General features: G+C 38.5%; 1 protein-coding gene across 2 annotated transcripts in view; it reads left to right on the top strand.

Annotated features, from left to right (window-relative positions):
• Window positions 1–2,643: 2,643 nt before the first annotated feature.
• LOC123518322 overlaps window positions 2,644–21,641 on the top strand; it is a 104,363-nt gene continuing 85,365 nt past the window's right edge. Inside the window, exons 1-4 of one of the 2 annotated variants that reach the window (XM_045279078.1) lie at window positions 2,644–2,903; window positions 12,136–12,262; window positions 20,549–20,611; window positions 21,236–21,294. In XM_045279078.1, coding sequence (XP_045135013.1) covers window positions 12,188–12,262; window positions 20,549–20,611; window positions 21,236–21,294 — 197 coding nt within the window. In that variant the 5' untranslated portion in view covers window positions 2,644–2,903; window positions 12,136–12,187. The remainder of the gene's footprint in view (window positions 2,904–12,135; window positions 12,263–20,548; window positions 20,612–21,235; window positions 21,295–21,641) is intronic. The other variant, XM_045279079.1, reaches the window with a different exon arrangement.

The raw sequence follows: 21,641 nt of genomic DNA on the forward strand, positions 1-21,641 counted from the left end.
AGAAAAAACAAAAAAATCTAAAAGGAGGGTCCAGTTAACGTAAGAGGTGTCTTGACACTCCTCTTTTGAAAGAGTTTAAGTCATAGGCAGGTGGAAATACAGACACAGGTAGAGAGTTCCAGAGTTTACCAGTGTAGGGAATGAAGGAGTGAAGATACTGGTTAACTCTTGCATTAGGAAGATGGACAGAATAGGGATGAGAAGAAGTAGAGAGTCTTGTGCAGCGAGGCCGCAGGAGGGGAAGGCATGCAGTTAGCAAGTTCAGAAGAGCAGACAGCATGAAAACAGCGGTAGAAGACAGATAAAGATGCAACATTGCGGCGGTGACTTAAAGAATCAAGACAGTCAGTTAGAGGAGAAGAGTTGATAAGACGAAAAGCTTTAGATTCCACCTTGTTTAGTAAAGCTGTGTGTGTGGATCCCCAGACATGAGAGCCATACTCCATACACGGGCGGATAAGGCCCTTGTACAGAGCAAGCAGCTGGGAGGAGAGAAAATGGACGAAGACGCCATAGGACACCTAACTTCTTGGAAGCTGATTTAGCAAGAGTAGAGATGTGAAATTTCCAGTTTAGATTTTTAGTGAAGGATAGACCGAGTGTGTTTAATGTAGAGGAGAGGGAAGTTGAGTGTTATTGAAGAAGAGAGGATAGTTGTCTGGAAGGTTATGTCGAGTAGATAGTTGTAGAAATTGAGTTTTGAGGCATTGAACAAAACCAGGTTTTCTCTGCCCCAATCAGAAACAAGTGAAAGATCAGAAGTTAGGCGTCCCATAGCATCTCGCCTTGAGTCATTTAATTGTTGTTGGGTTGGGCGTCTGTTGAACGCTGTTGAATAATGCAGGGTGGTATCATCAGCATAGGAGTGGATAGGGCATTGAGTCAGATTTAGGAGATCACTGATGATGACATACTGAGATGTCGAAACATTTGGATATTAATTGATTGATACATTTATTGTTGCATTAATAAATAAATACAACAAAGGAGTAAGATGGACCTTGCCACCCACCCCCTGGGCAAAGATTTAGGGTTAAAGTATCAAAAATATAACAATAGACAGTATACATAACAAGAATACAAGTACTTCAATAGATAAATACAGATATTGCACACCTTATTGCCTAAACATCCTACAGCCTGGGGATAAACTGAGGATATTCCCTGAGTATATCCCTGAGAGTGGCTGAGTCTAGGAGATGGTCAATGAGGCTATACAAGTCATGTTGACCTTGTGGCCTAAATTTAGCAATGAGAGGACATTCCATGATATAGCGACGCAGAGTGTGTCCCCTTGGTGCAGCACATAGCACACAGCACACACCAGGAGAAGCACTGACTTCCCAAAAGTATTTGTAGCCTAATCTGAACCTCATTGCCACCCTGTCATGTGATGCAGTGTGTCTCCCGTAAATGTAAGCACAGCTCTGGGAGACACGTGCATAGTGAAGACTAGTGCTACAGCCCTCATGGCAACAAAGCTCCAACTGATCACTAATGCTACTATGTACAAAGTCCTTAATGCTATTCTTAACATAACCCAAAGTGTGCTCAGTGCCAGGGTCCACTGTGTCATCTTGTATGGCCCGCTGAGCAAGGCGGTCTGCGCCTGTAGGCACACTTGAAGACTGTATGGGAAGCGCTGTTCAGCTTCCGCCCATTTTAGTGGCGCAGGCAATTTTATTTATAGTGGTACCCATAAATTATAAGGGCCCATATCACCCCCGAAGCTCATCTTGGGTGCAACCACCTAGAACCTGGGTATCATAGTGACATGTAGGTAACTTTAATCCACTCGACAAATGGCAGTGTTTAAGACTGTACGTGGTGGGATTCGAACCTACGCATGGACGTCTGCCCGATCCCACCTTATCCACTTGCCTGCAGTGGATATAAAGAAGAAAGGAAGTTAATGGTTAAGGAAATAAAGAAGTTGTTTGTGTCAACGCTGGTTATTCTGTTCCTACCATAGCGAGAAAGATGTATCTATGAAATGAAAGTGGAAGCAAATGGAGGAAGAGGTGCGTGAGAATTAATGACAGAGGATCGAGTGTAGTACAAGTTGTATGGGGGATGAGAACGGCTGGGAGGAATCAAAATGAGCGTGAATGGATAGTGACAAGAGGAGGTAGAGTGGGAACTGAATGGGATGTCAGGAAATGGAAGAATGAGATAGACAGACAGGTAAAGTGGGCTTGACCGAATGTATGGAAGAATGAGATGGAACGAAAAAATACTATAGATAACTCTGGATTGATATAAGGAAAAAGAGACCCCGATGTATGAGAGGTGGTATGACGGCAACCTGGGTGGTGATCTCTTCCGAGCTAGAGAGCAGTGTAAATGGATGTGATGTGAATACAAGGAATTAGATGGTCTTAGTCCCGTAGCAAGGTGTGTCAGATGTGTGATATGGAAGAGGATGAGTCAGGTGAAGCATGTGGTGCTTGAGTGTAGGAGGGAGGTGATGCAAATTATTCTGACTGAATTATGGCATAACAGGGATGAAAGAATGGGGAAGACAGGAAGGGAATAGATGGTGTTGCTGCTGGGACTGTGTACTATTACTGTGGAGTGTAGAGAGACGAGTGAAAGGATGATTGAGGCTGTGAAGGAGTTTCTGGAGAAAATGTGGTGTGCTAGATGTAGAATAATTAGTGAGCAGGTTACTGCTTTTTTTTCTGCTTGTCTTTTGTTTGTCCTCTACAGGAATTGCCGATCCAAAGGATTCTGGAGTGATACCGAGCCACCTGTAACATCAAAATCAAGATCAAGGTGGCGACAGGGGCGGCGGTGAGTGTTGACACCTTGAGTGACGTGCAGGTCACTACGCAAGGCACTGCCTCCTGGCTCCACCGATTACTGCTGTCCAAGTCACAAGTGTTTTCACATCGACTTTGATGGTAAGTGATCATTCTGAAATGACATGACAGCGTTGATGTTCCAGGTAATACAAAGTACTGTAGACCAGGGTTTCTCAACTTTTTTTTCGGCAGTGGCCCACTCCAAGGTAATGTGAGTTCTTGTGGCCACCCCTTAACTTACTACATCTTGGGAAGTAAATATACGTGTAGAAAGGGTAAATTTTTACAATAACACCAACAACTTACTTCTGGACGAAATTAATGTTTTCTGGTATTTTTCGACCAAACTCGAATGAATATGCACTTTATTTTCTATCGCAAAATTTTTTTTTTTTTTTAACACATCCCCCCCGGTCTCTTACGGAAACACGATTTTGCGGTAAAACGAAGCATTTTTTCTGGTATATCTTGACCTAACCTAACCTAGCTAACGTACCCTAGTTGTGGTGACGTGCAGCACCACTGATATGTCTTCCTCAAAACAGAATGAATTTTATCGAACACAATTAAAGGGATCGGTAAAAGTCAAGAATAGGACCTCCTTTCTAATCATTAAAACAAGCATGCAAGATGATAAAGTACTTACTAAACAACATGTCTGTGATGTTTTTAATGTCAGGATGGCTTTTGTAAGGCTGTAGTAATTGAATGAATATTCCGGTGCCTGCAGAATCTAAGTCCACAATGATTTGGTTGGTTGTTACAGTTTCGTACAATAAACTCTAGATGATTTGTTCTTACTATTTACAACATTTTCAGTAAGTACACTACCTGCCGCAAATGAATAATAACACTGCAATAGGTCTGGGAATATGCAGTGGTGTTCGGCGAGTTTTTCTCTAAGTCCAGCAAGCTGCGGCGAGCCACGCTCCAGCCAGTGATTTCTAATATGGTGGCAGACAGGTGTATGGATTGTGACCTTGGGTTATTTGCATTTGTTTTGAAATATAGTTAGGTTTGTTAAAGTTAGGTTAGGGATAGGTTAGGCTAGGCTAGGTTAGGTTTGGTTTAGGTTTAGGTTAGGTTAGTAAATTTTCCTATTTTTTCGTTAAAAACGGCTTTTTTTGTTCTTTGAATTTTTTTTCGGATCGCCATATTTCGCCTCTTTTGGCTCCCCCCTAAAACCCCCGATTCCCCACAGTCCCCCCAAGCTTGCTGGAGCAGGTGGGAGGGGTAGGATGGAGGAAAAGAAGGAGGTCCTATTCTTGACTTACCAAGGGATCAAACCAAAGCAAACTAACCTAACCCGACTGGCAATGCTAAGAAATTAATATAAAGTAATTACCTTATCCCTTTTCGTAAAATCTGGCGACACAATTGATATAATAGAAGCGAAACCCTACTTGGGCAGACATCTTCCATAGACTGAATTCAAATAGAGTTGATTCTCTCCACAGACTGCTCTGATTGGTTAGATTTATTCTGTATTATTTTCATTAGTCAGTGGCTGCATGCTCAAACAAAAGAACCAATCATTGCCATTTATTTCATGTGTGCACTCATAATGTGACAATTCACACGAATGAACACATATAATGGTGTTCTTCAGTGCCTGTGAGTCCATCACATGGGTGGGTGTTACTCACTTTCCCAAAAAAGTGGTAAATTTTTGAAAATTTTTATCAATGTTGTAAACAATTTGTGATTGGTATGTATGGGTTCAAATTAGTCAGAATGAAAAGCTCCATAAGATGAGGAGGGTAACAAAAGTCATGTTGTTGTTTGTGTTAAAGTAAAATAATACGAAGTCAGATTAAGGCTGTCTTTTTTTCAGGAAAATTAAGGGACAAACGGACCAAAATGGGACAATGTCCATAAAAGAACAAACATAGCAATCCTGAATCCAGTGTTGCCAAGTTATGGGAAGTAAATGTTACCAGGATTACATCAAAAAGATGCAGAAGTCACAAATGAAGCAGTAGAACACCTGACATGAAAACAGCATAAAACAAATATGAAAATATTAACACATTAATTGCGTTTGGATTTCCCGCTGTTTCCTCTTTGTCGCGTTTGGTTCATCTTGACGCAGTGTCATTACCTACCACGCTACCCTCAGACTTGAGAGGAGATGAGTAGCTTCTCCCTGCTTATGAATTGGCAATGATACAATAAAACTTGTGCTCCACCTGTGGTACACTACCAGTGTTTCTCAAATTTTTTCGGCAGTGGCCCACTCCAAGGTAATTTGAGTTCTTGTGGCCACCCCTTAACTTGTCTGGCCAAGCTCTTCCAACTTTGTCTGTCTACTTTTACCTTTCCTTCCTGCTGGAAATTTGCCTACATTCAGCCTGTTCCTAAAAAGGGTGACTGTTCTAACTTCTCAAACTACTGTCCTATAGCTTTAATCTCTTGCTTGTTTAAAGTTTTTTTAATCTATCCTGAATAGGAAGATTCTCAAACATCTGTCACTTCACAATCTTCTGTCTGATTGCCAGTATGGATTCCATCAAGGTTGCTCTACTGGTGATCTTCTGGCTTTCCTTACTGAGTCTTGGTCATCCTCCTTTAGAGATTTCGGTGAAACTTTTGTTGTAGTGTTAGACATATCAAAAGCTTTTGATAGAGTCTGGCATAAAGCTTTGATTTCAAAACTACCCTCCTATGGCTTCTATCCTTCTCTCTGCAACTTTATCTCAAGTTTCCTTTCCGACCGTTCTATTGCTGCTGTGGTAGACGGCTACTGTTCTTCTCCTAAATCTATTAATAGTGGAGTTCCTCAGGGTTCTGTCCTGTCACCCACTCTTTCTATTAATCATTAATGACCTTAACCAAACTTTTTGCCCTATCCACTCCTACGCTGATGATACCACCTACATCTTTCCACGTTCTTTCAGAGACGACCAACCCTTCAGGAAATCAACAGATCACGCAGGGACGCCACAGAACGCCTGACTTCCGATCTTTCTAAGATTTCCGATTGGGGCAGAGAAAATCTAGTAGTTTTCAATGCCTCAAAAACTCAATTCCTCCATCTATCAACTCGACACAACCTTCCAGACAACTATCCCCTCTTCTTCAATGACACTCAACTGTCTCTCTCTTCCACAATGAATATCCTCGGTCTGTCCTTTGCTCATAATCTTAACTGGAAACTTCACATCTCATCTCTTGCTAAAACAGCTTCTATGAAGTTAGGTGTTCTGAGGCGTCTCCACCAGTTTTTCTCGCCCCTCCAACTGCTTACTCTGTATAAGGGCCTTATCCGTCCCTGTATGGAGTACTCTTCGCATGTTTGGGGGGGATTCCAGTCACACGATTTTACTAGATAGGATGGAATCAAAAGTTTTTCGTCTCATCAACTCCCTCCTCTGACTAACTGTCTTCAGCCTCTTTCTCACCGCCGAAATGTTGCATCTCTTTCTATCTTTTATCGCTATTTTCATGCTAACTATTCTACTGATCTTGCTAACTGCATGCCTCCCCTCCTCCTGTGGCCTCGATGCACAAGGCTTTTTTCTTCCTCTCATCCCTATTCTGTCCAACTCTCTAATGCAAGAGTTAACCAGTACTCTCAGTCATTCATCCCTTTTACTGGTAAACTCTGGAACTCCCTCCCTGCATCTGTATTTCCGACTTCCTACGACTTGTCTTCTTTTAAGAGGGAGGTATCGAGGCATTTCCTCCCTAAGTTTGGCTGATGCTTTGTCACTTCTTGGAGAGCCAGCACTCAAGTGGGCCTTTTTCTTTAATCCTTTTTTTTTTTTTTTTTCTTTTGCCCTTGGCTGGCCCTTTTCCCTACGTAAAAAAAAAAATATATATATATATATATATATATATATATATATATATATATATATATATATATATATATATATATATATATATATATATATATATATATATATATATATATATATATATATATATATATATATATATATATATATATATATATATATATATATATATATATATATATATATATATATATATATATATATATATATATATATATATATATATATATATATATATATATATATATATATATATATATATATATATATATATATATATATATATATATATATATATATATATATATATATATATATATATATATATATATATATAGGCAACCCCCGCTTAACGAAGGGGTTACGTTCCTAAAAAACACTTTGTTAAGCGAAACTTTGTTAAGCGAACTGATTGTAACAAGTTTAACCCCTGATTTGAACTTCCATTGAGAGTAAGCAAAGCGAGAGTGCATCATAGTACAGTAAAAGGTTTAATGAAAGTAAAAATTATGAAATTAAACATTTAGGTAGTTTGATTTAAGTCATTATAATGTACACTAATGTATGTATGTACGTAACTTTATAATGTTGATGATCTTAACTTTATGAAGGGAGGGAGAGTGAAATGGGAAATACACTAACCGGCAACCTGTGGAGTGTAAACATAGTGCGCATCATGGTACGGCATACAAAACTTATGTACCACATTTCCACAAGGCTTTCCATTTTATCTCTTGTAGAGTCACGAGTTTTAGCTTTCAAGGAAGATGCGGTCTCACCAGCCTTCTTAATAGAGTCTGCTGACTTGAAAATAGTAGACAGTAGATGGAGTCAAGATGGTGGCAAGCAATGTTATTAGTTTTCTGGACTCTCTTGTCTGTGAATAATACCCAGCTTCACTTCGAGAGTAAGACACTTCCTGGTCTTCTTAGGAACGTTAGGCCACATTGCAGGGCGTTTTGGTGGTAAGTTGAACTAGGGAAGATGAGCTGCTGGTGACGCTGTTATGTTTTGACTGGGGAGTGAGTGGTGCGCGTGATCTTGATCTTGATCTTGATGCTACAGGTGACGCAGAATTTCTTCTGAGTCAGGCCTTTGTATCTGCAGCGCCTGTGTTGTCCACGAGAGGCTTGATCTTGATCTTTATTCTACAGGTGTCTCAGGATTTCTCCTGAGGCAGGCCTTAGTACCAGCAGCTCCTGATGTATTCAAAAGCCTGTCAGCTTGCATGATACGGTGGGGCTTTCAAATTTGCAAAAAATTACCTGGATGAAACTTCGTTAAAGCGAGTTTGGTGTTCGTTAAACGAACAAATGGTAGTAAAACGAAACCTTCGTTGTAGCGAAACTTCGTTGTGTGAATCTTTGTTAAACGATGGTTGCCTGTATATATATATATATATATATATATATATATATATATATATATATATATATATATATATATATATATATATATATATATATATATATATATATATATATATATATATACAGTATATACACACTCGACCCTCGAAACAACGGACCTCCCATCAACGGATTTCAAAAACTACGGACAAATTCTGGAGTCCGCTTTAATCTACGGGCGAATATTAAAATGTGTGCGATTGTCCATTCCGGGCATGTTATTGTCCGGTAAACTTCGTTTTCTGTATTGCTTATTAATATTTATTAAACTGACCATGCTCATGTCATCTATTTCAGGTTATTTGTTGTACTTAATGCTTTGTAATACTGCTTGAATGATTTCTTAATGATTACACAGTATTTTATGTACATTTTATAGTTTTTTTACGTACTTTTGCAAAGAACGGACTTTTGCTATCTACGGACAGGGTCGTGCACGTATGTATATATATATATATATATATATATATATATATATATATATATATATATATATATATATCACACATATATGCACATATTTGAATATGCATGTACAGTCAACTTTCGATTAGGACAAGTTTGAATAACACAATGTCAATTTGAACTGACTTGATATTTAAGGAGATATATTTAAATAATGTAACTTATTCAATTTAATGCGATTTGATGATGTCATGCACACCCATGCTACTTCTGACAAGAACTGTAACGAGAGGCTCAGGACTTATTTGTGTGTTTTGTATGGATATTATTTTATTTCTTGACCTAACTGCTGGAACAGATTTTATATTTATGCTTTACATTGCTGAGAAATGGTAAGGTTAAGTTAGGGTGGGTTAGAATGGGTTGATATTGACAGAGTTAAAAGCCCATCCAGTTATATAATAAGTTTGTTCTTGTGTACATATTGTTAGTAAGTAAGCAAAATCTGGGTATGAGGGAGAATTGCTTGCCCAACTAAATCACTGAGTCCTCCTCTGCCAGATGAAGTTACAGAGAGAGTAGATCATGGCAAGGGAAGCAGTATTTCAATAGTAGTTCACTATTACTCAGTGCCATGGAATCAATTGATCCTCATGGCATGATCGTATAAGAATGCAAAGATATGATATCCATTATAGCAGGCAATAGAGGGGTGGAAACACAAATAGTGTGGTGAAAGCAACACACAAGCTAAAGGGGGTCACAAGAAGAAGAATTAGCTGCTGCCTATCGGCACCATTACACACAGGCAAAGCCACTGACACATAAGTGAACAAAATAATGCCTCCTCACCTGCTTTGTTTCTGGTGTTTCATACAAGATTTCACTGTGTGCATCACAAAAGGCTTGTAGAAAGCCAATAAAAATTTTGTGAACTTAATGTACATATGAGACAATAACACCTCTGGAGGTGTTTTTTTCTCACAGTCCTCAGTCTCACTCCTCACTCAATATGGAGCTAACCGCATAATGATTGGATAATTTCATTTCTTTGCATTTTCACCTAATGTGATATACTATGGCATCCAAGCATCCTTCAACCTCCTCACAGGAAAGTGATTCCAAGAAATCAAGGATGATTATAACCATTGAAAAGAACTTTGATGTGTTATATCGCTATGCTAAAGGAGAAAAGACCTTGGTGATTGTCCATGTGACGGAACTAAGGGAGAGCACATTGGGCACCATCAGAGCTAATATATACAATGAGAATGTGTGTTTTCATTCTTTCCGTGACCTAGTGATGTATTAGTAGTTTTTTTAAGGTCTGAATAACAAAATCCTCAAAATAGGCAGACCTACTGAGTGACCAGGTACGTAATCTTCCCTATTGCCATTGTTTTCCATGAGAAAATAATGTTTTAATAACATGATTTTGAATAACGCAACATCTCCAGGGATGTAACCCTTGTGTTATTTGAGAGTTGACTGTACACAATTTACTGGCTCCATGACAGGGTGAACTCCTCTCTCTGTGGATGTTGAATGTTTTCTGACAGCATCACATTTACAGACATTTACCCAGCCACACCATGATAATGATCATCAGTTGCTGATTAGGCTGACGGAAACCATGACATCAATAAATACTTTTTATGTTCAGCTAGCCAATCATAGCCCTCACAGCTAATCTCATTATAAGATGAAATGAATTAAGGGTGACTGTGTTTTGAAACTGTTTTGAAACTGGCAGCAGTGGTAGTGAGGGAAAGGCCACCGCAACCTGTCATGTTATGGCTCGTTAGGGCCTAGTGAGGGGACAGCAACAAACCTGTGATGATAATTAGTCATCAAGAAAAAATAATGCAAGTTTTTGCCATTTTGGAGCTCAGAAACACCTGGAACTGTGCAGAACAGGGATAGTAAATTTTGTCATGATACTAAAGTACTTAAGTGAGGGAACCTTCATATTACAGCTCGTCAGTACTGCACTCCCTTACCCTTCGGCCAACCATGTGAGCAGTAGCTCCTTCCACCATGAAAGGGATCGTATTATACAGCAGTAAATGGTAATAACTCAAAACCTAAACTTTTCCCTCAAAAATTGGGATTTGTCTTATATACCCAATCATCTTATACAGTAAGCCCCGCACTTGGCGAATTAATTAGTCTGGCGAAACTACCGCCAAATGCGAGTTCTTTATACCATATAAATGACCTAAAAAAATGTCTCAATTAGTCTTTGGTCATTGTCAAAGTCCCTCTTTTGACCCCTAAAATACCATCTTTCGAGTTGAAATAAAATCTTTTGCCTTCACATATTAGAACACATGTATAAAACAGACCAATAAACAATAAATAAAGCTAATAAGACATGATATAAAGGCTGTATCTCCCATTTTTTCACCTGTTTCCCTCGCCCACTTTCGTCCTTGCTGCCATCACCATTGTCCTTACCCCCACCAGTACCACGCTGGTAGACGACATGTTGGCAGTAAATTGCCAGAATTCATTCCCATGCTAGCAGAACAGAGCGTAGCATAAGCAAAATGGCTGAAGGGGACTCTCACACTGCGTTCTGATAGGTTTAGAGAGAGGTCTGACATCACCGGGGAGCTGCGTGGTTTGCCGTGGGGCCGCCACAAGACCGCCAAGTTTGAATTCAAATCGCCAAGCGTGCACTTGATGGTCCGTGGCCACCCTACCGCCAAAAGTGAATTTCTTCAAGCTGAGATTTGCCAAGTGCAGGGGCTTACTGTAGTCCAGGATATGCAGTATGTATTGTATGTGACCTTCGACTTTGTGTTTGTCTACACTGGGCTAGGTCAAACTCTGCCCCCAAGTCTCAGATTGACAAATGACAAAACTGGCCATATTTTGGGGTGTGTTAGGTGACTGACGTGTGATTATGTATTTGATGTAGTATATGACTTTTGACCTTGAATGACAGATTGTTTTGAGGAAAGAAAATAATAAACATGAGATACCTATGTCATGTCCTGCAAAGAAAGTGAAGGGCAGAAGAAGTAGTTTGGCAGAGAGAGAAGGTATAAATCGAGAGGTTGTGGTTCCAAACCTGAGAGGAAACTGTGGAATCATGGACAAACTCTTTTTTATATTAGTGAGTAGAGCTTAATAGTTGGTAATGCAGTCTATATAAGTGTTGTCTCATGAGAGTGGAGGGAGAGAAAGATGGGATGTGTATTGGTAGGATATTTAGTTTAAGATTTGTGCAACCTTATATATATATATATATATATATATATATATATATATATATATATATATATATATATATATATATATATATATATATATATGTATATATTATATGTTTGTGTGATTTGTATTTTGATATTTGATGCATTATTTATGAAGATAACATTTGATGAATTTGTGTGGTGAATGTGTGGAGGCTTCAAGTTACTGAATGGTGTACATAGTTTAATGGAAATAAGTGGAAAATTTTTAGCAATGTATGCTATATTATCTCATACCAACTATAGTGAGTGAGTCTTCACACACAACAGTGCAATTGAAACTCGCAGCCACTAACAGAGTCTTAGTTGGTCTTAATAAGAAAGGATTTCCAGGCCAAAAATATTCTGTCCATCTTTATTTCTTTTCCATATATGGTATTTCCTCTTGTTCAATGTATTTCCGCTGTCCTCCACTTGAGTAGGTGTTCAATACAACTATACAAACTTTATCACACAGGTTCTCAAGGAAGAAATGCCCTGTGAGTGCTGCTGAGCCACAGAAGGGAAGCATGGCTACACCTGTGCCCCAAAAAGATGATGTTGAGAACTGGACTGTTGAGGAGATGGCTGCATGGCTGCAGCAGGTAAGTTCAATTGTCATGTTTCCTAGCTTCAACTTGTCATTTTTTTATCTATATTTACAAAATCTGGTTTGTCTTTAGGAATTATCCTTAAAGAGAGCATCACATCTTAATGAAAAAAAAGATGTGCAAGATTGTGACAAAATACAGTGGTGCCTCGTGATAAGACACTTTGAGTGTGAGAGGGTGTCCGTTACGGCAAATTTTCTATTACTGAGAGCAGTTTGTCTGCAAGACCTTTAACAGCCTCTTTTTCCACTTTTCTGTAATTCTTTTTATCTTTCAATAATGCAAAATAGATATTTTGAACATTTAAACCACCTTATTGAACAATCAATGCTGAAATAAAAGAATAAAATTTTTATTTAAGAAGCACATAAAAATTTGTTTTATCAAGAATAGATGAATTAAAGATGTAGCTTCCTGTCCTAACCTCTCTCACCTCCTTAAGGCCATTTCACACCGGAGGTGGCTTAAAATTGCCTCAGTGTATTTCCAGTAGGTGTGTTCACACCAGATGCAAAACTGTGTGACACATACTCACCACACTGCTTGCACTGATTCCAAGATTGCTGAGCAGGCAATTTTTCTAGCCATAGCATTGATGATTCATGCCCTCTTGGGATTCCCACCTTTGTGTTCTTGTCTCCAGATGCCCACACCTTTTTCTGACTACAGTGACCTGACTCCGCAAATCTTCCTCACTTACTCACTGTCTTTCATTTTGAACTGATGGATGTCCTGTAGTTGGTGCCTTGCTTCTTAATATCTTGTTCAATGAATGATAGAACTTCAGAAAACTGAGCTGGAGTCAGTCTGAAATATTGTCGAAATTTCCCTCATCCATTTCTAGCTCTTGAATAAGATAATGATATTCGTTACATATTCAGTACATTCAAGTCGTTTCATATTTTCTTCATGTATCCAATTCTTTTTCCTCTTATTATTCAGGGCTAAAGATAACATTAATTACTCCTCTTCCTCCACCTCCTCCTTCACGTCAAGGAACCATAGAGTAATGTTTTCTATTGCTGCAGAAGGAACTGTCAAGTCAGCCTGCCGCAGGGAATGTCTCGCCTAGTATCACACTTGGTGTGAACATACCCATAGCAACCAAAGTCAGCCTGGCTTGACGGCACAATGTGTCTTGCCTGGCATTGCATCCGGTGTGAAACAGCCTTTATTTACCCTGTCTCTCCCTCTGTTTCAATATAAATTAGTGAATTTCTGGAATTATTTCTGAAATCCTTTTAACTTTTGTTCTGCATCACTGTTGAGGTAAAAATCAAGATGTGTTCTCTATATCGAAATCTTCCCCAACCTAAATGTAGCATTTGCGCAAGGAAGTGCGACCGAGTGCTGAGTGCCAATACCTGTACACACACCTTACACATGCAGTCCTGCTATGAACTATTGTTCTGTTGCAAATTTGCCATGTGGCAACCCTCACAGCAAATCTAAGACAGTAATATGCAACACAAACAAGTACTTCTAGGAAGAAGTACAAGAGAGAGAGAGAGAGAGAGAGAGAGAGAGAGAGAGAGACTGGGGCAAGTAAGTTTGGAGAAGTGGCTGTATTGACATTGTATTTACTTTCTGCCGTTATGGACTATCATCTTGCTGCAAGCTCGCTATATGGCCACCCTCATAACCAATCTAAGGCAGTAATCTGCAATGTGAACAAGTAGTACTTCTTGGAAGAAGTACTTGAGAGAGAGAGAGAGAGAGAGAGAGAAAAGTTTGGACAAGTGGTTGCATTTCTTCTTTTTGCCAGCGCTTATGACAGTTTACTTATTATGTCGTCTAGAAGAAAACCTATTCCACTTCATACTAAATTATCCTCAGTTAAAAGAAGAAAGAAATGAAATTGTAGACCTCCTAAGAGTGGTAAATGAAGACAAAAAAACCAAGTGACTGAGGGATCTTTGTTTGTTTATGTTGTCTACACTTCGTCAACCCAGACTCTCTCTCTCTCTCTCTCTCTCTCTCTCTCTCTCTCTCTCTCTCTCTCTCTCTCTCTCTCTCTCTCTCTCTCTCTCTCTCTCTCTCTCTCTCTCTCTCTCTCTCTCTCTCTCTCTCTCTCTCTCTCTCTCTCTCTCTCTCTCTCTCTCTCAGTTTGCCAGTGTCATTATTCTTGCTTGGCCAACAACATTCAAACAGAAAGGCATAACTAGCAGACTGCAAGTCCAACCAAGCTAGGAGCCCATTTTATCATGAGTGTTTCTACGGTGACCCCACAGCCAAGCAGTAGTGGTTCTTCACCTTATTACAAATTTTGTAAATTGTAGACCAACAAAATGGGTTACAGTGGTATCTAACATGGAGGAGTAGATAAACACATACCTTTTTTTGGATTGTTTATCGTATCATATGTGTATTCATCAATGCAGCCACTCAAGAATGCTGTATTCGTAGAAAAAAAAACTACCATTATGGTCTCCCCCCACAAATTGGTTAGTATCTGCCCAGCTCATTATTGTGTGAAATCCATTGCATCAAGGTTCCTTATCACAAGGCACCATTGTACAATAAATAAATAAGTAAATGAAAGAGATGCGGATGATTTTTTCAACCTCATCCTTCTCACCCATCATTTACGTTATGCCTATTCTTCTCATCCATCATTCATGTCATGCCTTGTGAATTGAGAGATTAATGTTATGAGTTCATTTTCTTTGAACAAAATGAATAAACAAAGCTCTTGTGTTGGTCGCTTGCATCTGAAGACAAACTAGCATCTTCCTTGGCTGTACACTAAGGGTTGATGGCCTCACTGTGTTTTTACTTGCAACTCTTTCTTTACTTTTTCTTTTCCCCTTCATTTCATTTGTAATCTGATTAGTTCTCACTACCACTTTCATCACTGTGCCAGAGAGATCAAGTTGTAATTTGGGGTTATGAATGAAGATTGAACCTACAAAGACCATACATGTGATGCAGCAACCATTAGCCTTCTGCCACTGCGTCTGTCCCCACATCACACCACTTCCCATCACACACTCATACAAATATTCCTGCACACTCTTACCTTTTCACTGTTGTCACACATGCCATAGTAATACATTTGAGGAACCACAACTCAATACTTGAATGGATAAAAATGCAAATTATTATCTTCCCATTAAAAACAGATGAAAGTAACAGAAAATATTTAATTTTCACCTCAAAAAATATTAGTAAGTATCTCCAGATGTTTTTCTCTAGAGTAAGTTACCGCTAGTGATGTGGAAAGGTAGTGTCTCCATCTTATAACACAAGTGATACAAGGAGAGAGGGAGGGTAAACAAACAATTTAGTATCTGCCTTTTTGCACATAGCCTGGAGGTTTAAGGGCCATGAATGCAATTAAAAGAATAGAGTCGCTTTTAAACCTTAAAATCTCAAAAAAAAGTTTTATGCTTCTCTCTATGTATTTCATTGCTGTACTTCCATTAGATAGTACATTGTTGGAAAGAGGAGTTAGAGTGTGATTTTTTTTTTAGAAGGAGGGTTAGTAATTTCACAATTCTGCCTTGAAGACCTAAATAACTAAATAACTAAAGCATATGGAGGAGGTAGTAGACACCTACCGAAACAATAATTTACTCCCAGCAAGGTCTACAGCTCTAGTTCAGAGGGTGCTGTGAACTTTCCATTAAAGGTAGTTGTGATCTCACTGAATGTTTCTCTTTGTGTCTCACAACTCAAGGGGGCAGTCACAGCCTGCCCTCTCCTTCTTCACTCAAAACTACATACACCTACTACGCTTACACACCCTTCACTTAAAATTAGAAATGAAAAAATTGGTGACTCCAAATCCAACCTCGGAGTCCCTTTCTGGAGAGGGAACCAGAAATGTCCCCAGGTTGGACTGCTATCTCGGTGACAATCCAAAATGTCTTCACACCTCCCTCAAGTTTTTCTTCATTAACTACTGCAACATTCGTGGTCTTAAATCTAATTTTCACGTGTAGAGTGCCACCTCTCCTCTACTGAACCTCATCTCCTTTTCCTCACCAAAACACAGCTACCTGAGGTTATTGACAGGAGCCCCTTCTCTGTAGAATACCACCTCTCTTCTGCTAAATCTCATCTCCTTTTCCTTACCAAAACACAGCTGTCTGAGACTACTGACAGTAGCTCCTCTGTTCCCTCTTACTTTCTCTATTCTCATTTTCATTCTAAAGCTGGATGTTATGTCTATGTGCATAACAACTTAACTTGCTCTTGTGCCTACTTTCTCAAATCTACTGAGTTTTCCACCATCTGGCTTCGACTCAATAGTCACACTCTAACTAAATTTATCGGTGCTGTCTATCTCTCCTCTAACTCTCTGACTATAGTAAATTCTTTGACTATTTAACTTCCATAGTGGAACACATTCTACCCTTTTGTGGAGATCTCCATCCATGGAGATTTCAATGTTCACCACCAGCTTTGGCTTTCATCTCCCTTCACTGACCATCTTGGTAAACTAACCTTCAACTTTGCTATCCTCCATAACCTAGAGCAACTGGTGCAACACTCTACTCGTATTCCTGACTGTCTTGGAGATATGCCCAACATTCTTGATCTCTTCCTTACCTCTAATCCTTCTGCTTATGCTGTTATCCTATCTCCTCCGTGGGATCCTCTTATCACAATCTCATTTCTGTATCTTGTCATATTTCTCCAATCCCTCCACAGGATCCCCCAAAGCAGAGGTGCCTCTGGCATTTTGCCTCTGCCAGTTGGGGGATCTGAGGAGGTATTATGCTGATTTTCCATGGAATTATTAATGTTTCCATATCAGAGACCCATCTCGGTGTGCTGAATGAATAACAGAGGTAATAGTATCTGGCATGTAGGCATTCATTCCTCATTCTTTTTCTCAACATAAATCTTCTAAACCTTGGTTTAACACAGCCTATTCTCGTGCTTTACTTGATACAGAGATTGCCCACAAAAGGTACTTGAGCCTTTCATCACCTGAATCTCATGCACTTTATATTTCTGGCCGGAATCATGCCAAGTCTGTTCTTCAACTTGCCAAACACTCCTTCATAAATAGAAAATGTCAAAATCTTTCAAACTCAAACTTCCCGCAAGACATCTGGCATCTGGCCAAAAACATCTCCAACAACTTTACTTCTTCATCTTTTCCTCCTTTATTTCCTCCTGATAGCACCACTGCCATCTCTTCTGTTTCTAAAGCTGAACTCTTCTCTCAAACCTTTGCTAACAACTCCACCTTGGACGATTCTGGGCTTGTCCCTTCCTCTCCTCCCTTTGAGTATTTCATGCCTTCAATCAAAGTTCTTTGTAATGATGTTTTCCATGTCTTCGCTGGCCTAAACCCTCGGAAGGCTTATGGACCTGACGTGGTCCCTTGTATCGTTCTCAAAAACTGTGCTTCCATGCTTACAGCTTGCCTGGCCAAACTTTCAACTATGCATATTGACTTCTACCTTTCCTTCTTGCTGGAAGTTTGCCTACACTCAGCCTGTTCCTAAATAGGATGACCATTCTAATCCCTCAAACTACCGACCTATAGCTTTAGACTCTTGCATGTGTAAAGTTTTTTAATCTATCCTCAATAGAAAGATTCTTAAACATCTGTCACTTAACAATCATCTATCTGATCGCCAGTATGGCTTCCATCAAGGTTGCTCTGTTGGTGATCTGGCTTTCCTTACCGTGTCTTGGTCATCCTCGTTTAGAGATTTCAATGAAACTTGCTGTTGCTTTAGACATACTAAGAGCTTTTGATAGAGTCTGACACAAAGCTTTGATCTTAAAACTGTCCTCCTACAGTTTCTATCCTTCTCTCTGCAATTTTATCTCTAGTTTCCTTTCTAACTGTTCTATTTCAGCCATGGTAGACGGCCACTGTTCTTCTCCGAAATCTATTAAAAGTGGTGTTCCTCAGGGTTCTGTTCTGTCAGCCACTCTCTTTCTATTATTCATTAATCTTCTTAACCAAACTTCTTGCCCTATCCACTCCTACGCTGATGATACTACCCTACATCTTTCCACATCCTTTCAGAGACAATCAACCCTTCAGGAAGTTGACAGATCATGCAAGGACACCACAGAATGCCTGACTGCTGATCTTTTTAAGATTTCTGATTGGGACAGAGAAAACTTAGTAGTTTTTAATGCCTCAAAAACTCAATTCCTCCATCTATCAACTCGACACAACCTTCTAGACAACTTTCCCCTTTTGTTGAATGACACTCAACTGTCTCCCTCTTCTACTCTGAATATCTTTGGTTTGTCCTTTACTCATAATCTTAACATGAAACTTCACATCTCATTTCTTGCTAAAACAATCTCTATGAAGTTAGGTGATCTGAGGCATCTCCACCAGTTTTTCTCACTCCTCTAACTGCTAACTCTGTACAAGTGCCTGATCCGTCTTTGTCTGGAGTACTCTTTGTATGTTTGGGGGGATTTCACTCACAGTTTTTAGATAGGGTGGAATCAGAAGCTTTTTATCTCATCAACTCTTCTCTTCTGATTGACTGTCTTCAGCCTCTGTGTCACTGCCGAAATATTGCATCTCGTTCTATCTTTTATTGCTATTTTCATGCTAACTGTTCTACTGATCTTGCTAACTGCATGCCTCCCCTCTTCCTGCAGCCTCAATGCACAAGGCTTTCTTCTTCTCACCCCCTATTCTGTCCAACTCTAATACAAGTTTTTTTAATTTTTTTATTTATACCATGTGGGTTTTTCACGGGAATTTATGGGCTAAAGGGGATACTTTTAACCAGTATTCTCAATCATTCATCTTTTTGGTAAACTGTGGAACTCCCTGCCTGCTTCTGTACTTCTGTCTTCCTATGACTTGACTTATTTTAAGAGGGAGCCTCCAATACATTTGTCCCTTAACTTTGGTTGATTCTTTATTACTCTTTAAGGGAACCAGCATTTCAAGAGGGCCTTTTTTCTTTTAATATTTGGTTGCCCTTGGCTGGTTTCCCTCTTGCATAAAAAGAGAAAAAAATTCTACACCTAACAAAATGAAAGTTTAAAAGTTTTAATGTATATTTAGTGATTTTTCATCATTACAAACTATTGGATAAGAATGTTTATAGGAGTGACACTTTTACAGCAAAACATTTTTCATCCTCTTGCTTGTGCATTAAGCTAGAGCTCTTAAGATAGATGAAGATTTTATACATATATGGATACTACAGTAGAAATCTGTTAATCTGAACACCAATATTTCAAATTTTCCAACAGTCTATATAATTCAAGGCTGGATGAAAAAATTGATTTATGGGCAAAATTAAGTCCCTGTGCAAATTCAAATCAGGCACCAAAAGCACGGTAGCAGCGATGGCTGGAAGTAGATACTGATACCAACACTCCCCTACCTCCGACCAGTCCAGTACACCATATTCCAAATGCAATAGACAGTACAGTAAAGTAATAAATTTCTATAGGTAAATGTGTTGTTTGAATGACAGGGAAGTATTGTGAATTATGCCCAAGATTTAAGGTTTGTGTGCGTGTGAGGAATTGCATAATTGTTTATTGTGAGTGCTGGGATGTATTGGTATTGATGATTATCCCTTATGAGAAGAGTACCAGTTGATTTGTTAGGAGCTATGTTAAGTCTATTTGTGGTGCAAAAAGCTTGAACTTTGTGAAGGAATGTTTGTAAGAGGTTAGAGGCTGTTTCCATGTTTGTATGTGTACATGGTAGTGTAATGTCTGTGTAAGATGGTTTACTACTCAGTTACTTATATATAGTGTTTTCAGGGATACATCTGGTTAATACAATGAAACCAATAACCCAATGCACTCCTGGTCCTCTGCTCATCTGATTAACAATTATGGCAGTATGTTGATAATGAAGAAGGTGTAATGCTCCCCCAAAAAGGATGACCACATCAATAAATTTTGCATCTTTTCCTTTTTTCATTGTTTCCCATTCCTTAGTTAAACTCCCATCTGACATACCTCTCCTTCCTTTATCCACATTATTGTTGTCCTCCATCTCACATTTTGCCCTTCAGTTTTGCTTACTTAAGTCTAATTTGCTAACTCACTATCATTAATTTCCTATATTACATAATAAGTATTGCTCCTCAGTAGAGTTCTGATTTAGGCAAAGCATAGTTGAAAGACTTGAGGTCTTAATAAAGTATTTGAAGGAAAATGTGCACAAGTAAATTTACAGGATGTAAAGAACTGTTTTTTATGTGTTACATGGCAAGTTTACTTTATGTACTTTTGTAACTTTTAAATCCATCTTTTGTTTAATAAAATCCATCTTTTGTGTAAAATACTGATGCTATTCTCATTTCTTTTTTGTCACAGGTTGAATTGTCTGAATGTTGTGATATATTCTTAAGGAAAGGAGTAGATGGACATCAGTTTTTGGTAAGTATTACATGGGTTGAATAGCTATGTAAGTTAAGTCTTCCCAGTACTTTTTTTTGTCCATTCAACAAGAATTTCAGTCAGTTGAGTTCATTATAACAGTGAGTGAAGAGGAATCTCCCTTGGTTGAAGATTCTCCTCCTTCATCCCCAATAATTATCATCCCTGTCTCCTCCCATGCTCAATGAGCTGCCTTCTATTTTCATAAGTGAGGATTGCTGAGTGATTATGTCCTGAAGTATACCTGTCAAAATACTCGTGGTTTGCTACACACTTAGATATACATTTCAGTTATTTTTAATGTTTATTGTTATTTGTTATTTAATTATAACAAGTTTTTTTATTACTTTACGTATAAAATTAACATTTAATCCTACTGCAGTGATTTTCTGATTTCCAGATGTCTTTACTTTTTTTTGTCATCCCTTGCACTTCATTATATGTTTATATTAAACCCCAGGGTGTAATTTATTGATTGATGCTGAAATTAATGTTGGCTAAAAACTGTTTCCATTATGCAGTGTGCATTAGAGCAGTAGAATTATGAAGTGTAAAAGCTGTTGCTTAATTTTTTTCTATGAATTGAATTTAGTCCTAATTCTTTATTTTGTTATTTTTTTCCAGCATTTAACTGAGGAAGATTTGTTCCTGTGGGGTAGAGATATATCCATAAGGAATCGTAAGTAAGTAAGAAGTCAAGAGTTGATTTGCTATGAATACAGTATAGAACCACTAATACCACCATCTAGAGATCTTTGCTTTTTTTATTATTATTATTTTTATTTATTTATTTACTTATTATTTTATTTATTTATTTATTATTTTTTTTTATTTATTTATTTTTTTTTTTTTTATTGAGGTCGGGGGCTGGAATTGTCACTGGGGATATGCTATTGCTGATATTTCAGAAGTTTAAAGTAGCCTGTAATGATATTGGTTTAAAGCTGTATTTACTTATTCATTTATGATTTTTTGCGTCTTTATTTTCAGGAGGCATAGTACAGTAATTGCTGCTAGTGCTAGTTAATTC

Source organism: Portunus trituberculatus, chromosome 43, assembly GCF_017591435.1.
Source record: "Portunus trituberculatus isolate SZX2019 chromosome 43, ASM1759143v1, whole genome shotgun sequence".
Lineage (NCBI taxonomy): Eukaryota > Metazoa > Arthropoda > Malacostraca > Decapoda > Portunidae > Portunus > Portunus trituberculatus.